This window comes from Rattus rattus, chromosome 11, assembly GCF_011064425.1.
Source record: "Rattus rattus isolate New Zealand chromosome 11, Rrattus_CSIRO_v1, whole genome shotgun sequence".
Lineage (NCBI taxonomy): Eukaryota > Metazoa > Chordata > Mammalia > Rodentia > Muridae > Rattus > Rattus rattus.
The window spans coordinates 52298792-52321055 of record NC_046164.1 but is presented as its reverse complement, the minus strand read 5'-3'; the positions used below and the strand labels follow the sequence as shown (position 1 = coordinate 52321055).

Below are 22264 nucleotides of genomic sequence, written 5' to 3'. Positions count from 1 at the left end.
AAATGCTTTCTCAGCATCTAATGAAATGATCATGTGGTTTTGTTCTTTCAGTTTGTTTATATAATGGATCACGTTGATGGTTTTCCGTATATTGAACCATCCCTGCATGCCTGGGATGAAGCCTACTTGATCATGGTGGATGATTGTTTTGATGTGCTCTTGGATTCGGTTTGCCAAATTTTATTGAGTATTTTTGCATCGATATTCATAAGGGAAATTGGTCTGAAATTTTTGTGTGGTTTAGGTATAAAAGTAATTGTGGCTTCATAGAAGGAATTTGGTAGTGCTCCATCTGTTTCAATTTTGTGGAATAGTTTGGATAATATTGGTACGAGGTCTTCTATGAAGGTCTGATAGAATTCTGCACTAAACCCGTCTGGACCTGGGCTCTTTTTGGTTGGGATGTTTTTGCTTTTTAATTCAAAGAATTTTCTCTTAAATAGAAATTTTAATGATTTTTTATTTATGTGTTTGTTTCCGTATGTATGTGTCTGTGTACTTGTGTGATTACATGTGTGGGGTGCCCACAGAGCCAGAAGCAGACACTGGATCCCTGGCGCTGGGGTTTGCAGTGGCTGTGAGCAGCCGACATGGATGCTGTGATCAGAGCTCAAGTGCACTTGAGCAGGCAGCAGCCGCTCTTAGCCCCGAGCCAGCTCTCCCGCCTGAGATGATAGGTCTTCTTTCTCAATGTATCACAAGTATTTTTGTATGAGAATATATTCTACTTTAACAAAATAAACAATTTGCCCATTTTTGCTTCCCAGTTAAATGTGTGAACTTACTTTTAACAACTTAGGAAAAGTTTCTCTACTCTTAGGCTGTTTGTTCTGGTTTTCAGAGCCAGATGCGGTGGTGAGTGCCTAGAAGCCTAGCCTTAGACGGCCGAGGCAGCAGGGTTGTACACTTGAGGCCACCTCAGGGTTGTACACTGAGGGTTGTACCTCAGGCTACACTTGTGAGATTAAGACCAGCTGGAGCAGCAAGATTCTGTGCCAAATAAACACGCACACAAATTCTTATAAATAAGAAATTTTATGTTTTCTATATAGTTACCCAATTTTTAAGATAATTAAAAGTATTAGTACTGGGAAAAATACTTCTTATTCTGAATGTAGTTGATCATGTTTGTGTCTAATAATTTTATTTTCTTTTAATATTTTTAGAACTTTTTGAAAATGAGCATGTGCGTATTGGGCAGAAAGGTAAGTTTAGTCAGATTTATTAAAATCTATAAAAAATAAATGAGACAGCTAGCTAATTGTCCCGATGAAATAAGTTCAGGTGAAATTTATTCTCTGTAAACTGAAGCACTGTAGAGTTCTGATATTTAGCTGAGCAGGTAATCTAATGGAAATCTTTTTTTAGAAGCAAAATGCCCTGTGTTAGCTGTCTGAGTAAATGTAAGTTAAGCACACAGCTGGCTTGCTGAACAGGAAGTGCAGACCAACATTTGTCAGCTTCATGAGAGTCGAGCTCTCTGCAGCAGAATTTCATCTCATAATCAAGGAGGCAGCTTCCTCTTTGATGCACCCACACACCTCTCATTAGCGCTAATGAGGGCATGCTCCTGCATCAGGAGAGGATAGAGCTCTAAAATCCACTGACAGCTCACAATGATGAGGCTTAATAAGGGAGCAGGTCTTCATATCCCGAGGAACAATTGCCCATCTTTTGGGCACTCTTTGTCTTGTTTCTATAATCCTTTCTTGTCTTTGGGGTGCAAACAAGGCTTTGTGTCAGATTGAACTGTCTACGACAATTACTGTCATGTACCAATGTCCCTACTGCAATTTTTCAAAGTCATGTTAATTTCAAAGGCCTCTTTCATTAGACATTCAGATACTGAGCATCCTTTTACATTATTATGCTGGTTTTGTCTCTTTTCTTCCTGTCATTTTCATTTAGCAGAAAATTTCCTTTTCACTGTAAAATGATGCTATTAGATAAATATTGTTCTTGTACTATGTCTCACTTTTTATTTGCTTTTATTTTTGCTTCTTATTTCCATGTTTTAATTAAAGAAAATAAAATGAAAGCAAATTAATACTATACTGATTTTTTTTAAAAAAAGTATGGGTACTTAAGGATAATTTTGTTGAAAGTTTATTAGTCTTTGTTTTGTATTTCTTTTCTATTTTTTAAAAACCTATTTGCAGAGCTAAGAAGTCCTTTGGTAGAATGGGTGCCTTAATATTCTTACATTGTTGTTGGGCAGGATCCTGTATGCACAGTGCTCCTTCTAAGTAACAGAAGCCCCATGACTTGGTAGTGTACATTTATGAGAATCACGGGTTCTGAAGATGAGGCTCTGCCTGGTCACAGAGCCAGACATCAGTCTCATTAGTTGTTGTAGGTCTGTGGAGCTGTGGGCAAGCACGGCGAGGAGCTGGGGAGATGAACATGGGGCAGGCTGTACCTCGGCCACCTGGAAAGGCAGATAGTGAAGGAAGACAAAGACAGATGGGGTTCTCAGATGCAGGCTGAGGCTCTGCTTCCCAAAAGATTTATAATAAAGATTTCCAAGATAGTCCTTGCATTTGAATTTCCTAACGGATTATCTATCATTTGCATTTGACAGTTCTAGCGCAGCAGGACAGCGCTGCTGCCCAGCAATACATCCGACAGGGAAGCCCCACTGCACTGAGAGCCGAGCTCTGGGCGCTCATTTTGAATATCTCTAGTCAGCCTGAGGTAAGGAGCAAAGGAACTGCAGCAAACTTGAGTTGTTTGTTTGTTTGTTTGTTTTCTTTTATTGGATTTTTTCTTTATTTACATTTCAAATGTTATCCCCTTTCCGGTTTCCGTCCAGAAACCCCCTGTTCCATCCCCATCCCCGTGCTTCTATGAGGGTGCTCCCCCACCCACCCATTCACTCCCTCCTCCCCGCCCTGGCATTCCCCTACACTAGGGCATCGAGCCTTCACAGGACCAAGGGCCTCCCCTCCCCTTGATGTCCAACAAGGCCATCCTCTGCTACATATGTGGCTTGGTTGGTGATTTAGTCCTTGGAGCTCTGGTGGCAGGGGTGTGTGTGTGTGTGTGTGGTAGGTAACCCTTTGGAGATAATTGTTTACAAAACAGATTTGAGTAAGTTGGACAGGTTGTTTCTGTTTCTATGATCCGAAAGGCATAGTTCTTGGCTGGATTTAAGTTCACAAGTAGCATGCTGTCTTCGCTACTGTGGAGTGATGCAAATTATGTTCTCTTTGTAAAGCAAGTGTTACCTTTTCAAAACCAAATTTAGGATATTCCAAAAAAAAAAAATCACTTTAAAAATGACAGCTAATGATTGTTTTTTGCAGTATTTCAAGGTGATTTTTACATTTTCATTTTGAGGAGGTAGGGATTTTTATTTTTAAATTTAAATGCCAAATCTAATATTTATAACTAGAAACTAGAATTTTCAGAAAACCACTGGAATGATTTGCAAATAACTGTTACAGGCAATTCATTGAGGGTGGGGTAGAGAAAGGAGAGAGAGGAAAATACTTTTTGCTAAATTAATTTTCTGTCAGTTAAACTACATATCCACTTACAGACCTATGGGCTTTAGGGTTTTGGTGGTCTGTTTCTTCTCATTCATACATTTATACATTTAGTAAGACTCCTAAGCTCCTTGGCTCCCATCACAGTTCCCTCAGATTGACAGTCTTGTCCAGTCTCTTTCCTCAGCTTCAGATGGGACTGATGATGCACATGAACATCTTTAGAACATCTTGGCTCAAGGTGTCAAGTACAACCATCCATCAAAGAACCCCAGCTGAAAGGCCATGCTATTCTTTTCTTCCCACCTGATTCTCATATTACAGTCACCAGTAATTCCCTCTTGCCTCTGTTCCTCAACATGGTTGAAATTCATGTAATTCTCTCTGGACATATTTTTGCAATGCATTTCAAAATAGTGTTTTGTACCTGGATTCAAACCATCCAGTGTACTGCATAACCTTGTTCCCTAAAAATCCTTTAAAACATCCTCTCTAGCATGCTCTAATGCAATCTCTACCTTTTCTTTCTCTCTCTTTTTTTTGTTTTTTATTTTTATTTTTTTCCCAGAAGTGTTTCTCTGTGTAGCCCTGACTGTCCTAGAACTTTCTCTGTAAACCAGGCTGGCCTCAGACTCAGAGATCTGCTTGCCTCTGCCTCCTAAGAGCTAAAATTAATGGCAAAGGCCTCACCCAGCTATTTCTGCCCTTTTGCATAAAAATCTTAAACCTTTTCTTTATGATTCTTTAACACACCTTATTTTTCTGTGATCTCTGCATATGTCTCATATACCAACCAACCAACCAACCAACCAAACAAACAAACAAACAAACAGTATTTCCCCCTATTTCAGGTCTGTTTTGTCCCTTTCTCTAGAAAGTCTGCCTGGCACCCATACAGGCATTAGAACTTTCCCACTAGATAGTTAACCAACAAATACTTACTTAGTATTATTTTTCTGTTCTGACTGATATGGCAAGAGAGAAAAAAAGTCATACCTAATAACATGCAAGATGGCCAGGAAATATTTGTTGAATTAATGGATCCTTATTTAGTTAAAAATATTATTTTTAAAAAAATGTTGTGTGTGATGATGTGTGAATGTATATCTGTACACCACTTGCACGTGGGGCCTTCGGAGGCCAAATGAAAGCATTAGATCCCCTGGCCCAGGAGTCTACAAGCAGGTGATTGAACAGAGAACTTTAGAATTGTAGCCGGTGCTCCTAAGTGCTGGGCTGTCGCTCCAACCCACAACTTATTTAATTTTTGAGAAGTTAAAGATAGACATATTCATGAAGAATCAATATGACTACCTTTATGGTCATCAAATTCTTTCTTAGAGAATGGTGTCCAAGTTGAGATGAACAAACACTACTACAGAAAAAAAAAAGTTCATCTATGCAGCCACCCCCCAGATAGTCACTGCAGGCTGGCAGGGAGTCAGTTTGCTGCCTCTCTTGTAGGAACTGAAGTAGATTAGAGTCTGTGTTTCCCCTGCTCTCCCTGGTCCTCTTTCCACTCAAAGCTTCATCTTAAACAAAAGTTTGCTATAGTGAATTCCATTAATGATTTGCATTAACTAATAAGACGAATTGTTTTATTTAATAAATTGCTCAGTCTGCCATACTCTAGTGTATATGTCCTGACTGATACCAGCAAATGCCCTACGCACATTGCCAAAGAGCAAGGAGTGAACTTTTTAATCTGGTAGCTGCTGTATTTGATGCTGTTGCCTGTTTTGTCCTTGGAAGAATCTTGGTCTTCATTTTAATTTACCTTTTTATTTTTAAAGTTTTTTCCTTTTCTATTTTCACGGGAGAGTAGGGCTCCTTAGAGGGGCATAAATAGTTACCCCTTTCTCTCCTACTGCTCTGAGGGTGAAGACAGCCTTAAAAATGGTTTAGTAGATGCTTTTAAATCTTGAGGAACTACAGTAGTGTGGAAAATAACATTTACCTTTAATTTATGAGTATTTTGTTCTGAATAAATGAAGACACTGTAAAGTATATGACTGTCTACACTATAATAAAACACATTGCACAGTGGTGACCCTAGGAAAGGGTAGCTCATGTCACCTTCCAAGAACTGTCTCTGAATTTGTGCCTAAATTCCTTGATTTATAAACCAGTCTTGGGGCTGGAAAGATGGTTCAGCAATTATGCACACTGGCTGCTCTCCCAGAGGACTAACGTTTGAGTCCTAGAGCCTATGTAGTAGCTCACAAACCATTCGTAACTCCAGTCCCAGGGGACCCAATACCTTCTCTGGTATACAACCATAAATGCAGGCAGGTCACCTATATATATGATTTCTAAAAAATTCTTTTATGTCTTAGGTTAACCCAGTTTTATGAAGATAACTTGTCCATCTAGATTTCTGCCATGTCTCTAGCTCCAATAGATAGAATATTAAATATCCAAAGCATTTTAACTAAAATATGCTAAAAGTTAAACATTTGTTTAGCTGAATAATACAGCATATAAAATAATTAAAAGAAAAGTTAAAAAAAAGTTTAATTGCATGATTATTTCCTGTATAAACAGAAACTTTGGTATATACCATATCAATAAATCATTATAATTTATTGTATGTTAATTAGTACTAAAATCAATGTGAACGTGCTATTGCTATCTTTATTTGATAAAGGCTACAGAACCCTCTTCATTTGCTTATTAGAAAAAGAAAATATATTTTAACTGCACATTGAAAAGCATATAAACTTGTTTTGTGACATATTTTTGACATCTAGCCTGCAGTCTTGACGTTCTTATGGACAGATGGCTTTGGAACAAGCATGGCCTTGTTTTCATTCAGTCATCCAGTATTTTTATTTGTTGTTTTGTTGCTAATAATTTATTACTTGTCTGAAGTTTAACCAGTTCAATGAGTCCATGAGATCACTACATAGTTATATTTATGGGATTGTTGACTTTTTTGAATAATTGAACCCAATAAAATTTGTCTTTATGTTTAAAGTTTTATTCAATGCAATTGAATATATATTTCTTTATGGAAATATCTGGTCCTAAAATTAGTATTTTAATGATTTCTCTTATTAAGATACTTATTAATTTTCTAGCAATGACTAGGGAAAGCATTGATTAATTGATAATAAAAACATAGATATAATTGCCAATAATTTATTGAGCATAGCAATTAAAGTAAAATTATCTGTGAGCATTTATAACTCATGAGTAATGCAGATGAAATATTTTAATGTATATTACCCATGGAAATAATTTCTGTAATTGGTTTTATTTCAGTTTTTAATGCCAGCATACATATGGACAAACATTTTTAACAAATTGAAATAAATATTAGTAGTATAAACTCACTCAGCCTTTTCAGATGTCACCAAGCTGTTTCTCTCTGCTTTCTAGAGGAGATAGAAAAGTCCCAGGGCAACATGTAGTTTAGCGTACCTCATCAATAGTACTTCTGTCCTGCAGAGCTGTCTGCCTCTGACAGGAGTGGCCATCTTCTTTGGCTACACATATAGCATAGATGACCACTGAGTGGGGAAAGGTGGCTGTCCTGTCCAGCGTGGAGCAGCTGACTTCACACGGGCAGGGCACTGAGTAATGGGTGGTATAGCTATTGGGCCTTCAGTCACATATATCAGCATATTAATGGAGAAAAAAGGAACAGTCAGTGCCATAGGGCCTTGATAAAATCCAAAGGCCATTCCAAATCAAATGTCGCCATCCAAGTACTGATTGTGAGTATGTCCTACGGGCAATCTGAGTAAGAGCTGAATGGCACATCTCACCGTCCTCTCACCAGGATCAGACCGAGGCTGCAGTAGTGTCCCTGCTCTGCAGCATCGTTTTTAAGGCTCCAGCCAGTGCTGACAGGGAAGTGACCTGGTTTAGGATCGGAGAAAGAGACACAGTCATGCTCTCCAGAGATGATCATGATACGTTAAATACCTAGAAAACTAAAACATTACTATAATTAAAATATTTTAATAAGATAGTACATAAAATGTTTAAAATCAGTTGCTTTTATCCATATTACCAATAAGAACTTGAAATGCAAAAGTGGAAAACACCTGGTTTATAATAGCAGAAATATGAAAAATTGAATGTCAAGAAAGTAGGAAAGCCACAGAGCTCATATGAGGAAAACGTACCCAAAAGACAGAAAATAAAACCTGACCCTCAGAAAATCTGCTTTCTAGAGGAGGCTCCATTTGGAGCTTATTGTATGTTTCCATTCCCCTCATATCAACCTAACAAAGCTGGTGTTATCATTTTTCTAAAGCTCACAGGAGGTTGTGGATTTGTCTTGCATGACTAAGATCTCCGTCATGTTCTCCGATGGGATGCCATAACACCATAAAACATCACCTTATCTGAACCAAGTGTTTAGGACAAACTCTGTAGGTAGGTGTAGTTATCTTCAGGTTTTTACAGAGGTTAAATGCCTAAGAATTACCAAGCTATTATCAAATAAACAGGGTGCTGGATTAATAAATAGCTCTTATGCTATAATTTTCCTAATGACATTGTTAATGCTGATGCTGATAATTCACTGTTACCCTCACAGAAAATAGTAGGACCCTTTGATACCAGATGCAATAAAAGGTTCCAGGAGGCTTACAGATATTTGAGTGAAAATTAGCAGTTTTTCAAAGCTGTTTGTGTAAATATGTGGTGTGGAGGCCTTTCCTAATGCAAGAAACCCAGGGCCAGAAAGAACATTTAGAGAGTTGTCAGCATTTACCATAAAACTCAAGCAACATGTTACTTTGAAGGAATGTTTACAGCACAGTGACAGAAGGTAGTTCTTCCCCAGAAAAGCCTGACAGGTTCTACAGAGAAAGAGCACCTAACGCACAGGCCGACAATACTGTGAAGGAGGACTCTCTGCTGTGGAAATTCACGTGGCCAGGAAAAACAGGCTTTCAGATTGAAAAAGGCCAAATGAACAGGACAGCGAGCTGTCACCTCTCCTGTGACAGAGTTTATAGAGGCAAAGGTGTCGATAAAATGGCACCTTATTTGGCTAGGGGAACTTGAACTTTTGTTCTTGAAGAGTAGTCAGGTAGTTCTGCACTACCCAGTTATCCTGCACACAGAAAAGCATAGTGCAGGAGAGGACTTATTGCAGATTATGCACAGGGACAGACTGCATAGAGACAGCCTGAGTCTCCATCTGCAGGGCCATTATTTTAAAATCAGGATATACAAAACTTAGAGGCATTGAGCTGGCTGGGCCTGAGGACCAGCTCTCATAGTATGCAAAGGAGCTGCCCAAGCTGCCAAGGGGGAGCCATTGGTAGTCTGGCCAGCTAGGAGAGTGTCAAGCTGGAGCTACAACACTCACCAGTCTGTGGCTGTGGACAGAGACGTCTTAGTTTTCTCTCTGGGCCTAAGCTCCTCAAATGTGGGGGAAGATAGTTCGTTCTCATGGACCTATTTCACGTTGTTCAAGAAATCAAACGATACACCTAGTTCATGAATATTATATTCCTTGTTTGTGTTTATTGCTATTTTTATTAGATATTTTTCATTTACATTTCAAACGTTATCCCCTTTCCCAGTTTCCTGTCCATAAACCCCCATCCTGTCCCCCTTCCCCTTCTTCTATGAGGGTGCTCCCCCATCCATCCCCGACCACTTTCCACCTCCCTGCACTGACATTCCTCTACACTGGAGGGTAGAGCCATTCCTTATTAAAATCAGTTTGGCAGAATTGATTGAAAATCCACTAGGTACCAGGGATGGAAATAGGCATATTATTGAACATCTACTATTACTTGGCTATCATATAGTAGTGAATATGTGAATTATGAATAAAACAGAGGCCCTATACCTCTTAATAGCTATAATTTTATCATTGTTTACTGTTTATTAGGTTTGCGGCTGACCTTATAAACATTGAATCTTTGTATATTTTACTTTTAAATTTAGGATATCCTGTATTATGAGCAGCTGAAAACCAATGTGATACAGCATGACCTTTTGGTGGACAGTCTAATTTATAAAGTAAGTAAAAGTATCCATCGTTTTCCCATCTCATTAGTAACAGTTCAAATGGAGACTTTTCTATCCCCGGGGCTTGAACTGGGGGCAAAAGTACATATGAAACTTGAAAAATAATTTGAGTGGCTGTGTATGGTAGTGCATATCTGATGCCTGTACCCTAAAGGCAGAGGAAGGAGAGTTAGGAGTTCAAGGTCATGTGTGGCTCCACAGTAAGTTTGAGACCAGCCTGGGCCTTTGGAGGCCCCGTCTCAAAAAGGGGGGAGGGCAGGGGGAGGGAGGATATACTGAACGATTGTGATACCTGTGAAGCTGAGGCTGGCTTCCCAAGCCTAGGGAAGTCTGCAGGCAGTACCGTTGTCTGCCTTCCTAGGGAGTTATTCTAGTATTCCTTCCCCAGTTTTCCTGAAGATAAAAACCATTGGCCATCTCAAATTCAAGTCTTTCATATGAAGGAAATGGAAAGTAACCAAAATTAAAATAAGATATTTTAGTTTTCTTTATCTTTTAATTTCTTAAATTTTAGTCAAATATTTTCTTTGTAATAAAACTATTTTGAATATTTAAAATTATATATATATATATATATATATATATATATCTTCATGTGGGAGTGTTTTTGCATATAAGCGCATGCACCCCCGAAGCTAGAGTTACAGGCAGTTGTGAGCTGTCTGAAGTGAGAAAACCTGGGTCTTCTGCAAGAACAGGACTGTACTTGACCATTGAGCCATCTCTCCAGTCACATTAATAAACTTTCTGTTTTCTTTCACTTTTAAATATGTAGCTGTAAGTATATATCAAGTTTTATGGTAGGGATAGTAGTTGGTGCCAAGAGCCAGACTGTAGATAAAAACATTCCACCGACCCCTGGGTAATTATAGCTCAAGGAAGGTGTGGGAAGCAATATCAACTACCTTCCCTGAACTGAACTCTTAGATTCTTATAGTGTACCAGGTTCTCCTCACTTCCCAACAGTTAGCCTCGTGCCTGGCCCTCTGGTTCCGTGGTTTACTCTGTCACCAGTTGGACCAGTGCTTGTCATTCTTCATGATCACACTCCTAAGGAAAAAGCTTAATTCCTCTCTAACAATGGCAACGAACAAGGTTATGTTGGGTGGGGATTAGCTTTGGTGCTCCACGTGCCTCTTTAATAAATTATTTATTATTTTCCTTCCAAGAACCAGTTTTGCCTCAGAGTATCAACTCTGCTGAGAATGCGCCATCTTCACTTTCACTGTGGCGCCTCTGGGTCAGATGACCGACCCTTTCTTTCCCTGTACTCTGCGGTTTCAAGTTTTCTCCAGAGCTGTTCATGACTTGTGCCATTAATCCCTTAATTGCTGTTTGATTCATCTGCTGAATTGAATATTCTAGACTCTTTCAGCTCTGCAGTCATGGATAGTTAGAATCTGTCATTGTGATTCTTCCCATATTTTTACTACATATATGTTCTTGTCATTGATGTGGTAGACCTATTCTTTTTTTAAAAGCACATATATGCATATATGTATATGTATGTATGTATGTATATATATATGTATGTGTGTGTATGTATATATGTATGTTCTGCATGGACATCTGCACAGATGGGGGTCAGGCAACAGATCTCATAGGGCTACAGTTACATACAGTTGTGAGCTGCTGTGTCAGTACTGGGAGTTGAACTCAGGGTCTCTGAACCACTGATCTACTCTCCAGCCAATATGGTAGACTTCTTGAAGACAAACATCGTCTTCATTTTCTTTGTTTGCATACTTGATCCTGATCAATCAGTACTTGTTGAATTGGTTAAATGGTGGGTTCAAACGTGTCATCATACAAGGTTCAGTGCCTCTTTTTAAGTATATACCTGAAGAGGCTTTTGTTCAGAGTTTTCTGAGTATTGTCTCAGAATCTGATGCTATCAGAGCATTTACTATAGCTTTTGAAGCAGGTAATATTCTACCTATTTACAGACATGGAGACTCAGCTTTCTGTTGTTACAATGACACAGTATATGACATACTGATGTTTAAGAGGGAGTGCTTTACTTTTCTGTATATTTCAGTCTCAGTTCATGGTCATAGGACCTTACAGCTTTTCAGTTTGGCAAGTCAGTACCTCATAGCAGAAGTCAAGGTAGAGAGCAAAGTCACTTGACACATGGCAGCTGGGTACGAAGAAAAGGACAGAAAGGCGCCAGGGCCCATTGCCCCTTCAGAGTCAGCTCTCAGTAACAGGACTTCTCTAAACGGGTACCAGCATTTAAACTTCTAGCACTTCTCAAGAGCATATGAAGTAGAAGAGTGTTCAAGCCTTTAACACATAGGCTTTGGAGGTCACTTATCAAAGCAGAGAGACCTAGATTTAGAGTACTAGAGATGCAGCTAGAAGTCTCATAACTGAATTTTCACAATCAGCATGTTCAACTCACCATAAAAGCTGATCAGAGTCAAGCTAGAAAGAATGGGAATGTTTTGCTTCGTTATTTGAGCTTTTTGCAATGCATTGCACTGTAGCACAGAGAACTACAATTAGTTTCTGCTAGTCTTACCATTTGAATTTTTCATCATATATGTGTTGGGCATTTAAGTGTCAGGCCTTGTGATGAAGCTAAGCATATAAAGCAATGCATAGGAGCTGAGGGAGCATGGAGTCTCACTGGGAGAGTAGGAGTTTTTTAAGTAGTCTCTGACCAGGAGCTGCACATAGAAGTGTCTAAAGAAAGGACCAGTATTCTACCCAGGGGATTTCATGAACTAATCCTGAAGGATGAAGGCAGAAAATCACATCAGTTATTAGTCCCAGGAGCAGATGGTGGTTTCAGGTAACCAATGCCAAACACAGAGTGGGAAGAGAAAGAGAGAGAGAGAGAGAGAGAGAGAGAGAGAGAGAGGTTTGTTGCTGGGGATTGTGATCCTGTTTGTTTTTCTTTTCCAGCTTTATGACATCTAAAAGGAAGATTAACTGAAATAAATCACAAACAGTTATTAATGAAATCTTAAGGAATTAGAAATCAAATATAGATATTTTGTCCAAGTAAATACGTAGTGGGGATAAAATCTCAGTAGACAATGTCTATAGCATTACATAAAATTTAAAATTCATTGTAATATTATTTCCAAACATTATATTTATTCCTTAGAGCTATAAGCAGGTTCATTTGAGTAATTTTCAGTGCTTTGTAACTTTTAATTATAGGATGTGAAGCTGACAGCAAGCAATGATGATTACTATTTTGTATTTGAAGATTATTTATATCAGGTAAGTTTTAAAATTATTCAATATCTTTGTTTTAGGTTTTCTACATTATAATGCTTAATAGATACTCTATAGTTAAGTAAATTCTCTGAATTCCTAGATGAGCTTCTGTAGCCAGGATGAGCTAGCAGGTTAAATTTCTATCATTTTTGTTGGCACAAATTCTAAAACTTGATGTCAACTTAATATAGAAGTAATTCCAAGATGTTTAGAGAATACATTTTATATGATCCTTTCTATCAGAAATATGAAAAATAACTGTTTTAAAATCAATGGGGAGAATCATGATTATTCTGATCATGTTGACAGACAAAAACTTCAAAGCATCAATTAGAAATATTTCTAAGTACAAGGTAAGTGAGAGATGGGAATTTGGGATGTATAGAATGAAGATGTATTGTATATGTGTATTAGGTTGAATAAACATTATTTAAAAATCAGTATGTCAAGGAACTAAAAGAAATGTTTCTTAAATAATGAAGGAAGGTATAATAACTTATATCATCAAATACAGAGGTTAATAAAGAGATGGAAATTAAAAAAATAAATTCTAGAGTTGTAAAATAAAGAACTGAAGTGAAAAGTTCATTGGATGGCTCAGCAGTGCATTTGAAAAATCAGAAAGCACTCAGTGAGTGTGGAACACAGATCAATATAGAAGTGAACACAGCTTGCTTTCTTATCCAAAACTTGAAGGTTTTCTTCATTTTAGTATTTTTAGTATTTTAATAGTGCCAGCTGGCCAGGGTTTCCTGGCATCAAAGAATCCTAGATTTCCTTCTCATGTTATAATTCCTGTATATAACGGGTCTTCTCCTGAACTGATTCCTAAGGAAACAGAGAGTAGTTAAATAAGTAGAGGAATAATTTGAATAAAAAACCTAAAACATCCAAATTTATCTGCTAATTAATGTTTTTGATTCTTTCTATGGTGTTTTTTTTTAAATGAAAAGCATTTGTTTATTTGAAAATACCAGTATCTCCAAATCTACTATATCATCTTTGACTTGGCAAATCATTAATAATCAAATGAAATATTAAGCTGTTCACTATTCAGTAGTAAATATCATTTTCACCTAATTCCATAAAATAAATTTATTTATTTATACTCCAGATTTAATCCCCTCCCGGTCCACCCTTCGACTGTTCCACGTCCCATACTTCCCCCCATCTCCTGCCATCTCCACAAGGATGTTCCCATCCCACCCACCCACCCAGGCCTCTAAACTTCCTGGGGTCTCCAGTGTCTTGAGGGTTAGGGCATCTTCTCTGACTGGACCCAGACCCAGGAGTCCTCTGTTGTATATGTGTTGGGAGCCTCATCTCAGCTGATGTATGCTGCCTGGTTGGTGATCCAGTGTCTGAAAGATCTCCGGGGTCCAGGTTAATTGAGACTGCTGGTCCTCCTACAGGGTTGCCCTCCTCCTCAGCTTCCTCCAGCTTTTCCCTAATTCAACCAGAGGGGTCAGCAGCTTCTGTTCATTGGTTGGGAGCACATCTGCATCTGACTCTTTCAGCTGTTTGTTGGGTCTTTCAGAGGGCAGTCATGATAGGTCCCTTTTTGTGAATGCTCCATAGCTTCAGTAATGGTGTCAGGTCTTGGGGCCTCCCCTTGAGCTGGAACCCACTTTGGGCCTGTCTTGGGACCTTCTTTTCCTCAGGCTCTTCTCCATCCCTGCAGTTCTTTCAGACAGGAAGAATTATGGGTCAGAGTTTTGACTGTGGGATAGCAACCCCATCTCTCATTTGATGCCCTGTCTTTCTGCTGGAGATGGGCTCAATAAGTTCCCTCTCCCCACTGTAGGGCATCTCATCTAGAGTCCTGAGGGTCTCTCACTTCCCATGGTACATTCTAGAGGGTCCTTGCAACCTCCTTCTACCCAAGGTTGCCTGTTTCCATTCTTTCTGCTGACCCTCAGGGCTTCATTTTTTCCCCCCTAACCAATACCAGATCATGTTCCCCAATCATGAACACAAAACGGTTAACAGAGGCAGGGAGATGGCACTCTGAAGCAAATGCTTGGCTTGTAAACTCAGGGATTAGAGTTCATATCTCCAGAACCCATGTAAATTCTTGGTGGACATATGGTTGGACAGTAATTCCAATGTTCATAAGGCACGGGCCAGGGATCTCTGGAGCAAAATGGCTAACTAGACTAGCTTGTATTCTATCTCTGGGTTCAAGTGAGAGACCCTGCGTCAGTGAATAAGGAAGACTCTGAAATTACCCTTGAATCTCTTTACACATATGTACATGTACATACATGCAACCAAATATACATGTACACACATATATGCCCCCACATGCATGAACACCAACCATACCACATTAAAAACTTATGAATATATAAATTAACACATGTGAAAAAAACAACAACAATGACATGATTTATAGTCTTTGACTATTGTGTTTCAGAGCTTAGTTCCAGAAAGTGTAAATTTGACAAGTTTATCATGTTTTGTGAATGAAGAGAGACTATCAGGTTTAAAGTCTTGTGGTGGGGCTACCATGAGCTTGCGAGGTGACAAATGCACCTCACTTGCTGAATAGAGTCAGTAAGCAAGGGTAACTAACACTTTCTCCAGTTAATACCAGATATAACCCATCAAGCATGTTCACCCCTACACATAAGTCACTTACATGTAAGAAACTTGAAAGTGGACAAGTCAGACAGCAGAATCATTTTCAAACAGAGGATGCGTTTTCTAAGGAAATTAGAATGATCTTCAGGAAATCCTTACAATCACCACGCTGAGTAAACTTCAGTTCCTTTGATGGGCCTGCAGTGTAGGAGAGGAGACAGGGCATGACTGTATAGTGCTTTTGGAGATGCTGGTAGAGTGCTTATGAAAAGCATTCTCCATCCAAGTACTAGCCAGGCCCGACCCTGCTTAGCTTCTGAGAACAGATGAGATCGGGCATGTTCAGGGTGGTATGGCCATAGACTTGGACTCAGCTAATAAAAACAAAAGACTACATGAAATTCTTAGGCAAATGGATAGAATCAGAAAATATCCTGAGTGAGGTAACCCAATCGCAAAAGAAAACACAGGGTGTACACTCACTGATAAGTGGATATTAGCCCAAAAGCTTGGAATACCTAAGAAACAATTCACAGATCATATGAAGCTCAAGAAGAAGGAAGACCAAAATGTGGATCTTTCAATCTTTCTTAGAAGGGGAAGCAAAATACTCATGGGAAGAAATACAGGAACAAAGAGTGGAGCAGGGACTGAAGAAAAGACCCCCTGAAGACTGCCCCACCTGGGGATCCATCCCATATACAACAAACTCAGTCACTATTGCAGATGCCAAGAAGCTTGCTGACAGGAGGCTGATATGGGTGTCTCCTGAGGGCTCTGCCAGAGTCTTACTGATACAGATGAGGATGCTTGCAGCTAACCATCAGACTGAACTTGGGGATCCCAATGGCAGAGTTGGAGAAAGACTTAAGGAGCTGAAGGAGTTTGCAACCCCATAGGAAGAACAACAGTATCAACTAACCCAGTCCCCTCCCTCCCCCCCCCACCCCGAGTTCCCAGGGACTAAACCACCAACCAATGAGTACACATGGAGGGCCCATGGCTCTAGCCACATATGTAGCAGAGGATGGCATTGTCCAGCATCAATAGGAGGAAAAGCCCATGGTCCTGTGAAGGCTCAGTTCCCCAGTGTAGGGTAATGCCAGGGTATTGAGGTGGGAGTGGATGGGTGGGACGGGAAGCATCCTCATAGAAGCATGGGGAGAGGGGAGGAGTGTGGGAGAGGGGGGAAAAGGGTTAACATTTGAAGTGTAAATATATAAAATGTTGCCGTAAAATTAAATCAAAGGCTGTCTTTTACCCCACACTAGATCTGGCCCCATAGTGCCCCAAGACACCTGGTAATTATCTTCATCTCAGTCACCCGTATCACACTGCCGATGGCTACTCTCTGAGCCTGACAACAATCTCTCTACCCATCTAGTTCCCAAGGCAGGCTGCCACCATGCCAGACATACACATCCCAATTCTGTGGCAGGCTAGTGTGTCTAGCCACCACACAGTCTCTTAAATTTAAATTGCCACATGAAAGAACACACAACACAATAACCTCTGATCCAATTGATAATATATAATTTGTTCATCTAGACAAAGCATCCATACCTTAAGAATGTTCATAACAACCTATAAATGTTCAGAGAGGAATCTTAACATCCACCTCCATGTTCTTTCTACTGCTTCTCCTGCTCCAGTCTCCCCTCTAGAACTTTTCTATCCCCCATCCTTCCTTCTCATCCAATGACAGGCCTTATTCTATCTTGTACCTGCCTTGACTTGTGTAATGACATCATCCTACAATAAAATATCCAAGAAAAATAAAATTTTTAAAAAAAAAGCGTTCTCTTTAGACATGGAGTACCTTAACCATGGGCTTTAGTCTCTCCTTCCCTTCTTAATATTTTAGTTCAATTTTTTAAAGATTTATTTTATGTATATGAGTACACACCAGAAGAGGGTATCAAATCCCATTGCAGATGCTTGTAAGCCACCATGTGGTTGCTGGGAATTGATCTTAGGACCTCTGGAGGAGCAGTCAGTGAGTGCTCTTTACTACTGAGCCATCTCTCCAGCCCTAGTTTAATATTTTTTCTAGTCACATCACATGAGTACTATAGCTGCTGTTAGTGGTTTACAAATAATATTAAATAAATAAGATTATTAAATAATTACTACCAAGTACATGTGTTGCATAGCCTATATAATGGATTTATGATAGCTTTTGCATAACTAAAATGCTATCCCACTGAATATCAACTCCCTCTGAGCCCTCCTCCTGGCAAAATCTACTCTAATCTCTGTTAGTGTGTGTTTGCCTGTGAGAAATCACACCAGTACAGTCCTGCCATCTTTGCCTTTCTGTGACAGGCTTATCCCAATTAGTAGTATCTACCATGTTCTTCTGACCTGTCTCCTGTGGTAGGACGTCCTCCTTTCTAAAGACTAAATATTAATCTGTTTGCATTATACACTATTTTCTTTATTTTTTTAAACAAGCTTCACTGTGGAATTTTATCCTCATTGCATAGACAAAAGATAATTACAACATATAGTTTTCTCTTTTGAGGAATTACTCAATTAAATTTTTTATATAGCCAGTTAATAAAAAGTATTTTTCATGATGATATTTTAAAGTTACTGTGTAATTACTTTGATTATTTAAAACTTTATAAACAATCTACTTGTCGATTATGTGATTTTATATATAAAAGACCCCCAAAACTCCACCAGGAATCTTGTACAGCTGACAAACACAGTCAACAGAGAAACAAGATACAAAATTAACATTCAAAAATCAGTAGCCTATCTATACAAATGACAAAAAGAAATGAGAGAAACAGCACCTTTTACAGTAACCTAAGGTAACAACAGCAATAAAACTGTGGAATAACTCCAAGCAAGCACATAAAAGACTTTTATGATAAAAAAAAACTTTAAGGCACCAAAGAAAGAAATTGAAGGAAAGTCCAGCAGATGGAAAAATATCCCATGCTTATGAATTGGTAGGATTAATTTGTGAAAATAATACTAAAAACAATCCACAGATTCAATCCAATCCCCATCAAAATTCCAACACAGCTCAAAGAGATTGAACAAACTTGTCTCCAACTTTATGTGTAAACACACACACACGCACGCACGTACGCACGCACGCACGCACGCACGTACACACACCTAAAATCAAAACCAAAAGCAAGAGAGAACAAACAAAATCCTGACTAATAAAAGAATCTCTCGATCCAGATCTACCATTCTTAGGCAGATATCCAAAAGACTCCTCATCCTACTACAGAGAGAACACGTGTCCATCCTTACTACCACTGTATTCACAATAACGAGAAATTGGGAACAGCCTAAACATCCACCAACTGATGAAGAGGTGATAAAAGTGTAGTACATTAATCCAACAGAATAGTGTTTGGCTGTTTAAAAAATGAAATTAGCAGGTAAGTAAATATATCTAGAAAAAATTATATGAAGTGAGTAACCCAGATCCCCAAAGATAAATATTATTGTTTCTCTCATATGTAGATGTTAGCTTTTCCGCCTGTGATATTTGTGTTACAATCCAGATGACTATAGAGGTTAGGTACTTAGTAATAGGGAAGAGAAGATCTCCTAAAGAATGGGAAATAGAGTATAACGTTATTGAGAGGATCTCTCGAAGAATAGAAAATGGACTATAGTGTCATAGACAAAGTGTGAAGTAGAATAAAAAATTAGATAGGAAAGGAGATGGGAGAAGGGTAAAGGAAGACACATAGGGAAGGGCAACTAACACTAAGAGCCATTTGAAAAACCTTATGAACGCCTACATTATAGAAGCTTCCTAAAATATATACATATATGAAATATAGTCACCAAATAATAGAGGAGAGAGAATGCACTAACTCAAGTGGAACCTTCAGTACCAGGAATGGGTTGCATCTTGAGTTGTTGCCCAAAACATCCCTATATGAACTCATCTATCTATCTATCTATCTATCTATCTATCTATCTATCTATCTATCTATCTATCTATCTATCTATCTATCTATCTATCTCTACCTATCTATATAAAATGCATTGAAACCAACATTGTACTATTTAAAATTGCATTCATTTTCTTTAGGGAAAATTTTATAGATTTTTACTCATACATATGCATTTGTATGTCAATGAGAACAGTAAGATAAGAAAAACATTTCTTTGATTCCATTCCTGTTGGCACTTGTCTAGCAACACACCTACTCTAAGGAAAACTGTTAATGATAATAGAGAAAATTTGGCTATTCTGGGATAGCAAGGGCTTGTATTCCTTCCAGTTAGAGTGAGTTTATTGAATTTTGTGACTGGACTACAGAATTAGATGGTGTGTGGCATGGTGATGCCAAGTACAGAAGGGGGACTCCAGTGATCTTTAAGGCAGCCTGGTCATTTTCCACTTGGGGCAGGCCTGCCCTTGAGCATCTCTTACTTACCTTTGCATCTTAGGATGCAGTACAAATTCTGTAGAGATATTTTTAATAAGGAATCAACTTAATATTTTAATTTTAGTTTTTTTAATCGTTATTAACTTGGGTATTTCTTATTTACATTTTGATTGTTATTCCCTTTCCCAGTTTCCAGGCCAAAATCCCCTAACCCCTCCCCCTCCTTTATGGGTATTCCCCCCCCATCTTCCCCCATTACTACCCTCCCCCAACAATCACGTTCACTGGGGGTTCAGTCTTGGCAGGACCCAGGGCTTCCCCTTCCACTGATGCTCATTGCTACCTATGAGCCCAGGGTCAGTCCACGGGTAGTGGCTTAGTCCCTGGAAGCTCTGGTTGATTGGCATTGTTGTTCATATGGGGTCTCAAGCCCCTTCAAGCTCTTTCAGTCCTTTCTCTGATTCCTTCAACGGGGGTCCCGTTTTCAGTTCAGTGGTTTAATGATGGCATTCGCCTATGTATTTGCTGTATTCTGGCTCTGTTTCTGAGGAGAGATCTACATCCGGTTCCTGTCGGCCTGCACTTTACTTCATCCATCTTATCTAGTTTGGTGGCTGTATATGTATGGGCCACATGTGGGACAGGCTCTGAATGGGTGTTCCTTCTGCCTCTGTTCTAAACTTTGCCTCCCTATTCCCTGCCAAGGGTATTCTGGTTCCCGTTTTAAAGAAGAAGTGAAGCATTTGCATTTTGGTCATCCTTCTTGAGTTTCATGTGTTCTGTGCATCTAGGGTAATTCAAGCATTTGGGCTAATATCCACTTATCAATGAGTGCATACTGTGTGTGCTTTTCTGTGATTGGGTTACCTCACTCAGGATGATATTTTTCAGTTCCATCCATTTGCCTATGAATTTCATAAAGTCATTGTTTTTGATAGCTGAGTAATATTCCATTGTGTAGATGTACCACATTTTCTGTATCCATTCCTCTGTTGAAGGGCATCTGGGTTCTTTCCAGCTTCTGGCTATTCTAAGTAAGGCTGCTATGAACATAGTGGAGCATGTGTCTTTTTTATATGTTGGGGCATCTTTTGGGTATATGCCCAAGAGTGGTATAGCTGGATGCTCAGGCAGTTCAATGTCCAATTTTCTGAGGAACCTCCAGATTGATTTCTAGAATGGTTGTACCAGTCTGCAATCCCACCAACAATGGAGGAGTGTTCCTCTTTCTCCACATCCTCGCCAGCATTTACTGTCACCTGAGTTTTTGATCTTAGCTATTCTCACTGGTGTGCGGTAAAATCTCAGGGTTGGTTTTGATTTGCATTTCCCTTATGACTAAAGATGTTGAACATTTCTTTAGGTGTTTCTCAGCCATTCGGCATTCCTCCGCTGTGAATTCTTTGTTTAGTTCTGAACCCCATTTTTTAATAGAGTTATTTGTCTCCCTGCAGTCTAAATTCTTGAGTGCTTTGTATATTTTGGATATAAGCCCTCTATCTGTTGTAGGATTGGTAAAGATCTTTTGCCATTTTGTCCTAACAACAGTGTCCTTTGCCTTACAAAAGCATTGCAGTTTTATGAGATCCCATTTGTCGATTCTTGATCTTAGAGAATAAGCCATTGGTGTTTTGTTCAGGAAATTTTGTCCAGTGCCCATGTGTTCCAGATTCTTCCCCACTTTTTCTTCTGTTAGTTTGAGTGTATCTGGTTTGATGTGGAAGTCCTTGATCCACTTAAGCTTTGTACTGGGTGATAAGCATGGATCGATCTGCATTCTTCTACATGTTGACCTCCAGTTGAACCAGCACCATTTGCTGAAAATGCTATCTTTTTTCCATTGGATGGTTTTGGCTCCTTTGTCAAAAATCAAGTGACCATAGATAGGTGTGTGGGTTCATTTTTGGGTCTTCAATTCTATTCCACTGGTCTGTCTGTCTGTCTCTGTACCAATACCATGCAGTTTTTATCACTATTGCTCTGTAATACTGCTTGAGTTCAGGGATAGTGATTCCCCCTGAAGTCCTTTTATTGTTGAGGATAGTTTTAGGTATCCTGGGTTTTTTGTTATTCCAGATGAATTTGCAAATTGTTCTATCTAACTCTCTGAAGAATTGGATTGGTATTTTTATGGGGATTGCATTGAATCTGTAGATCGCTTTTGGTAAAATGGCCATTTTTACTATATTAATCCTGCCAATCCATGAGCATGGGAGGTCTTTCCATCTTCTGAGATCTTCTTCAATTTCTTTCTTCAGAGGCTTGAAGTTCTTACCATACAGATCTTTCACTTGCTTGGTTAAAGTCACACAGAGTTATTTTACATTATTTGGGACTATTATGAAGGGTGTAATTTCCCTAATTTCTTTCTCAGCTTGTTTCTCTTTTGTGTAGAGGAAGGCTACTCATTTATTTGAGTTAATTTCAGCCACTTTGCTGAAGGTGTTTATCAGGTCTACTAATTCTCTGGTGGAACTTTTGGGATCACTTAAATATACTATCATATCATCTGCAAATACTGATATTTTGACTTCTTCTTTCCAATCTGTATCCCTTTGATCTCTTTTTGTTGTCTGATTGCTCTGGCTAGAA

General features: G+C 39.0%; 1 protein-coding gene across 1 annotated transcript in view; it reads left to right on the top strand.

Moving 5' to 3' along the window:
• Tbc1d19 (TBC1 domain family member 19) overlaps window positions 1-22264 on the top strand; it is a 118480-nt gene that overhangs the window by 33669 nt on the left and 62547 nt on the right. Inside the window, exons 10-13 of the mRNA XM_032915995.1 lie at window positions 1167-1205; window positions 2582-2694; window positions 9405-9479; window positions 12660-12722. Coding sequence (XP_032771886.1) covers window positions 1167-1205; window positions 2582-2694; window positions 9405-9479; window positions 12660-12722 — 290 coding nt within the window. The remainder of the gene's footprint in view (window positions 1-1166; window positions 1206-2581; window positions 2695-9404; window positions 9480-12659; window positions 12723-22264) is intronic.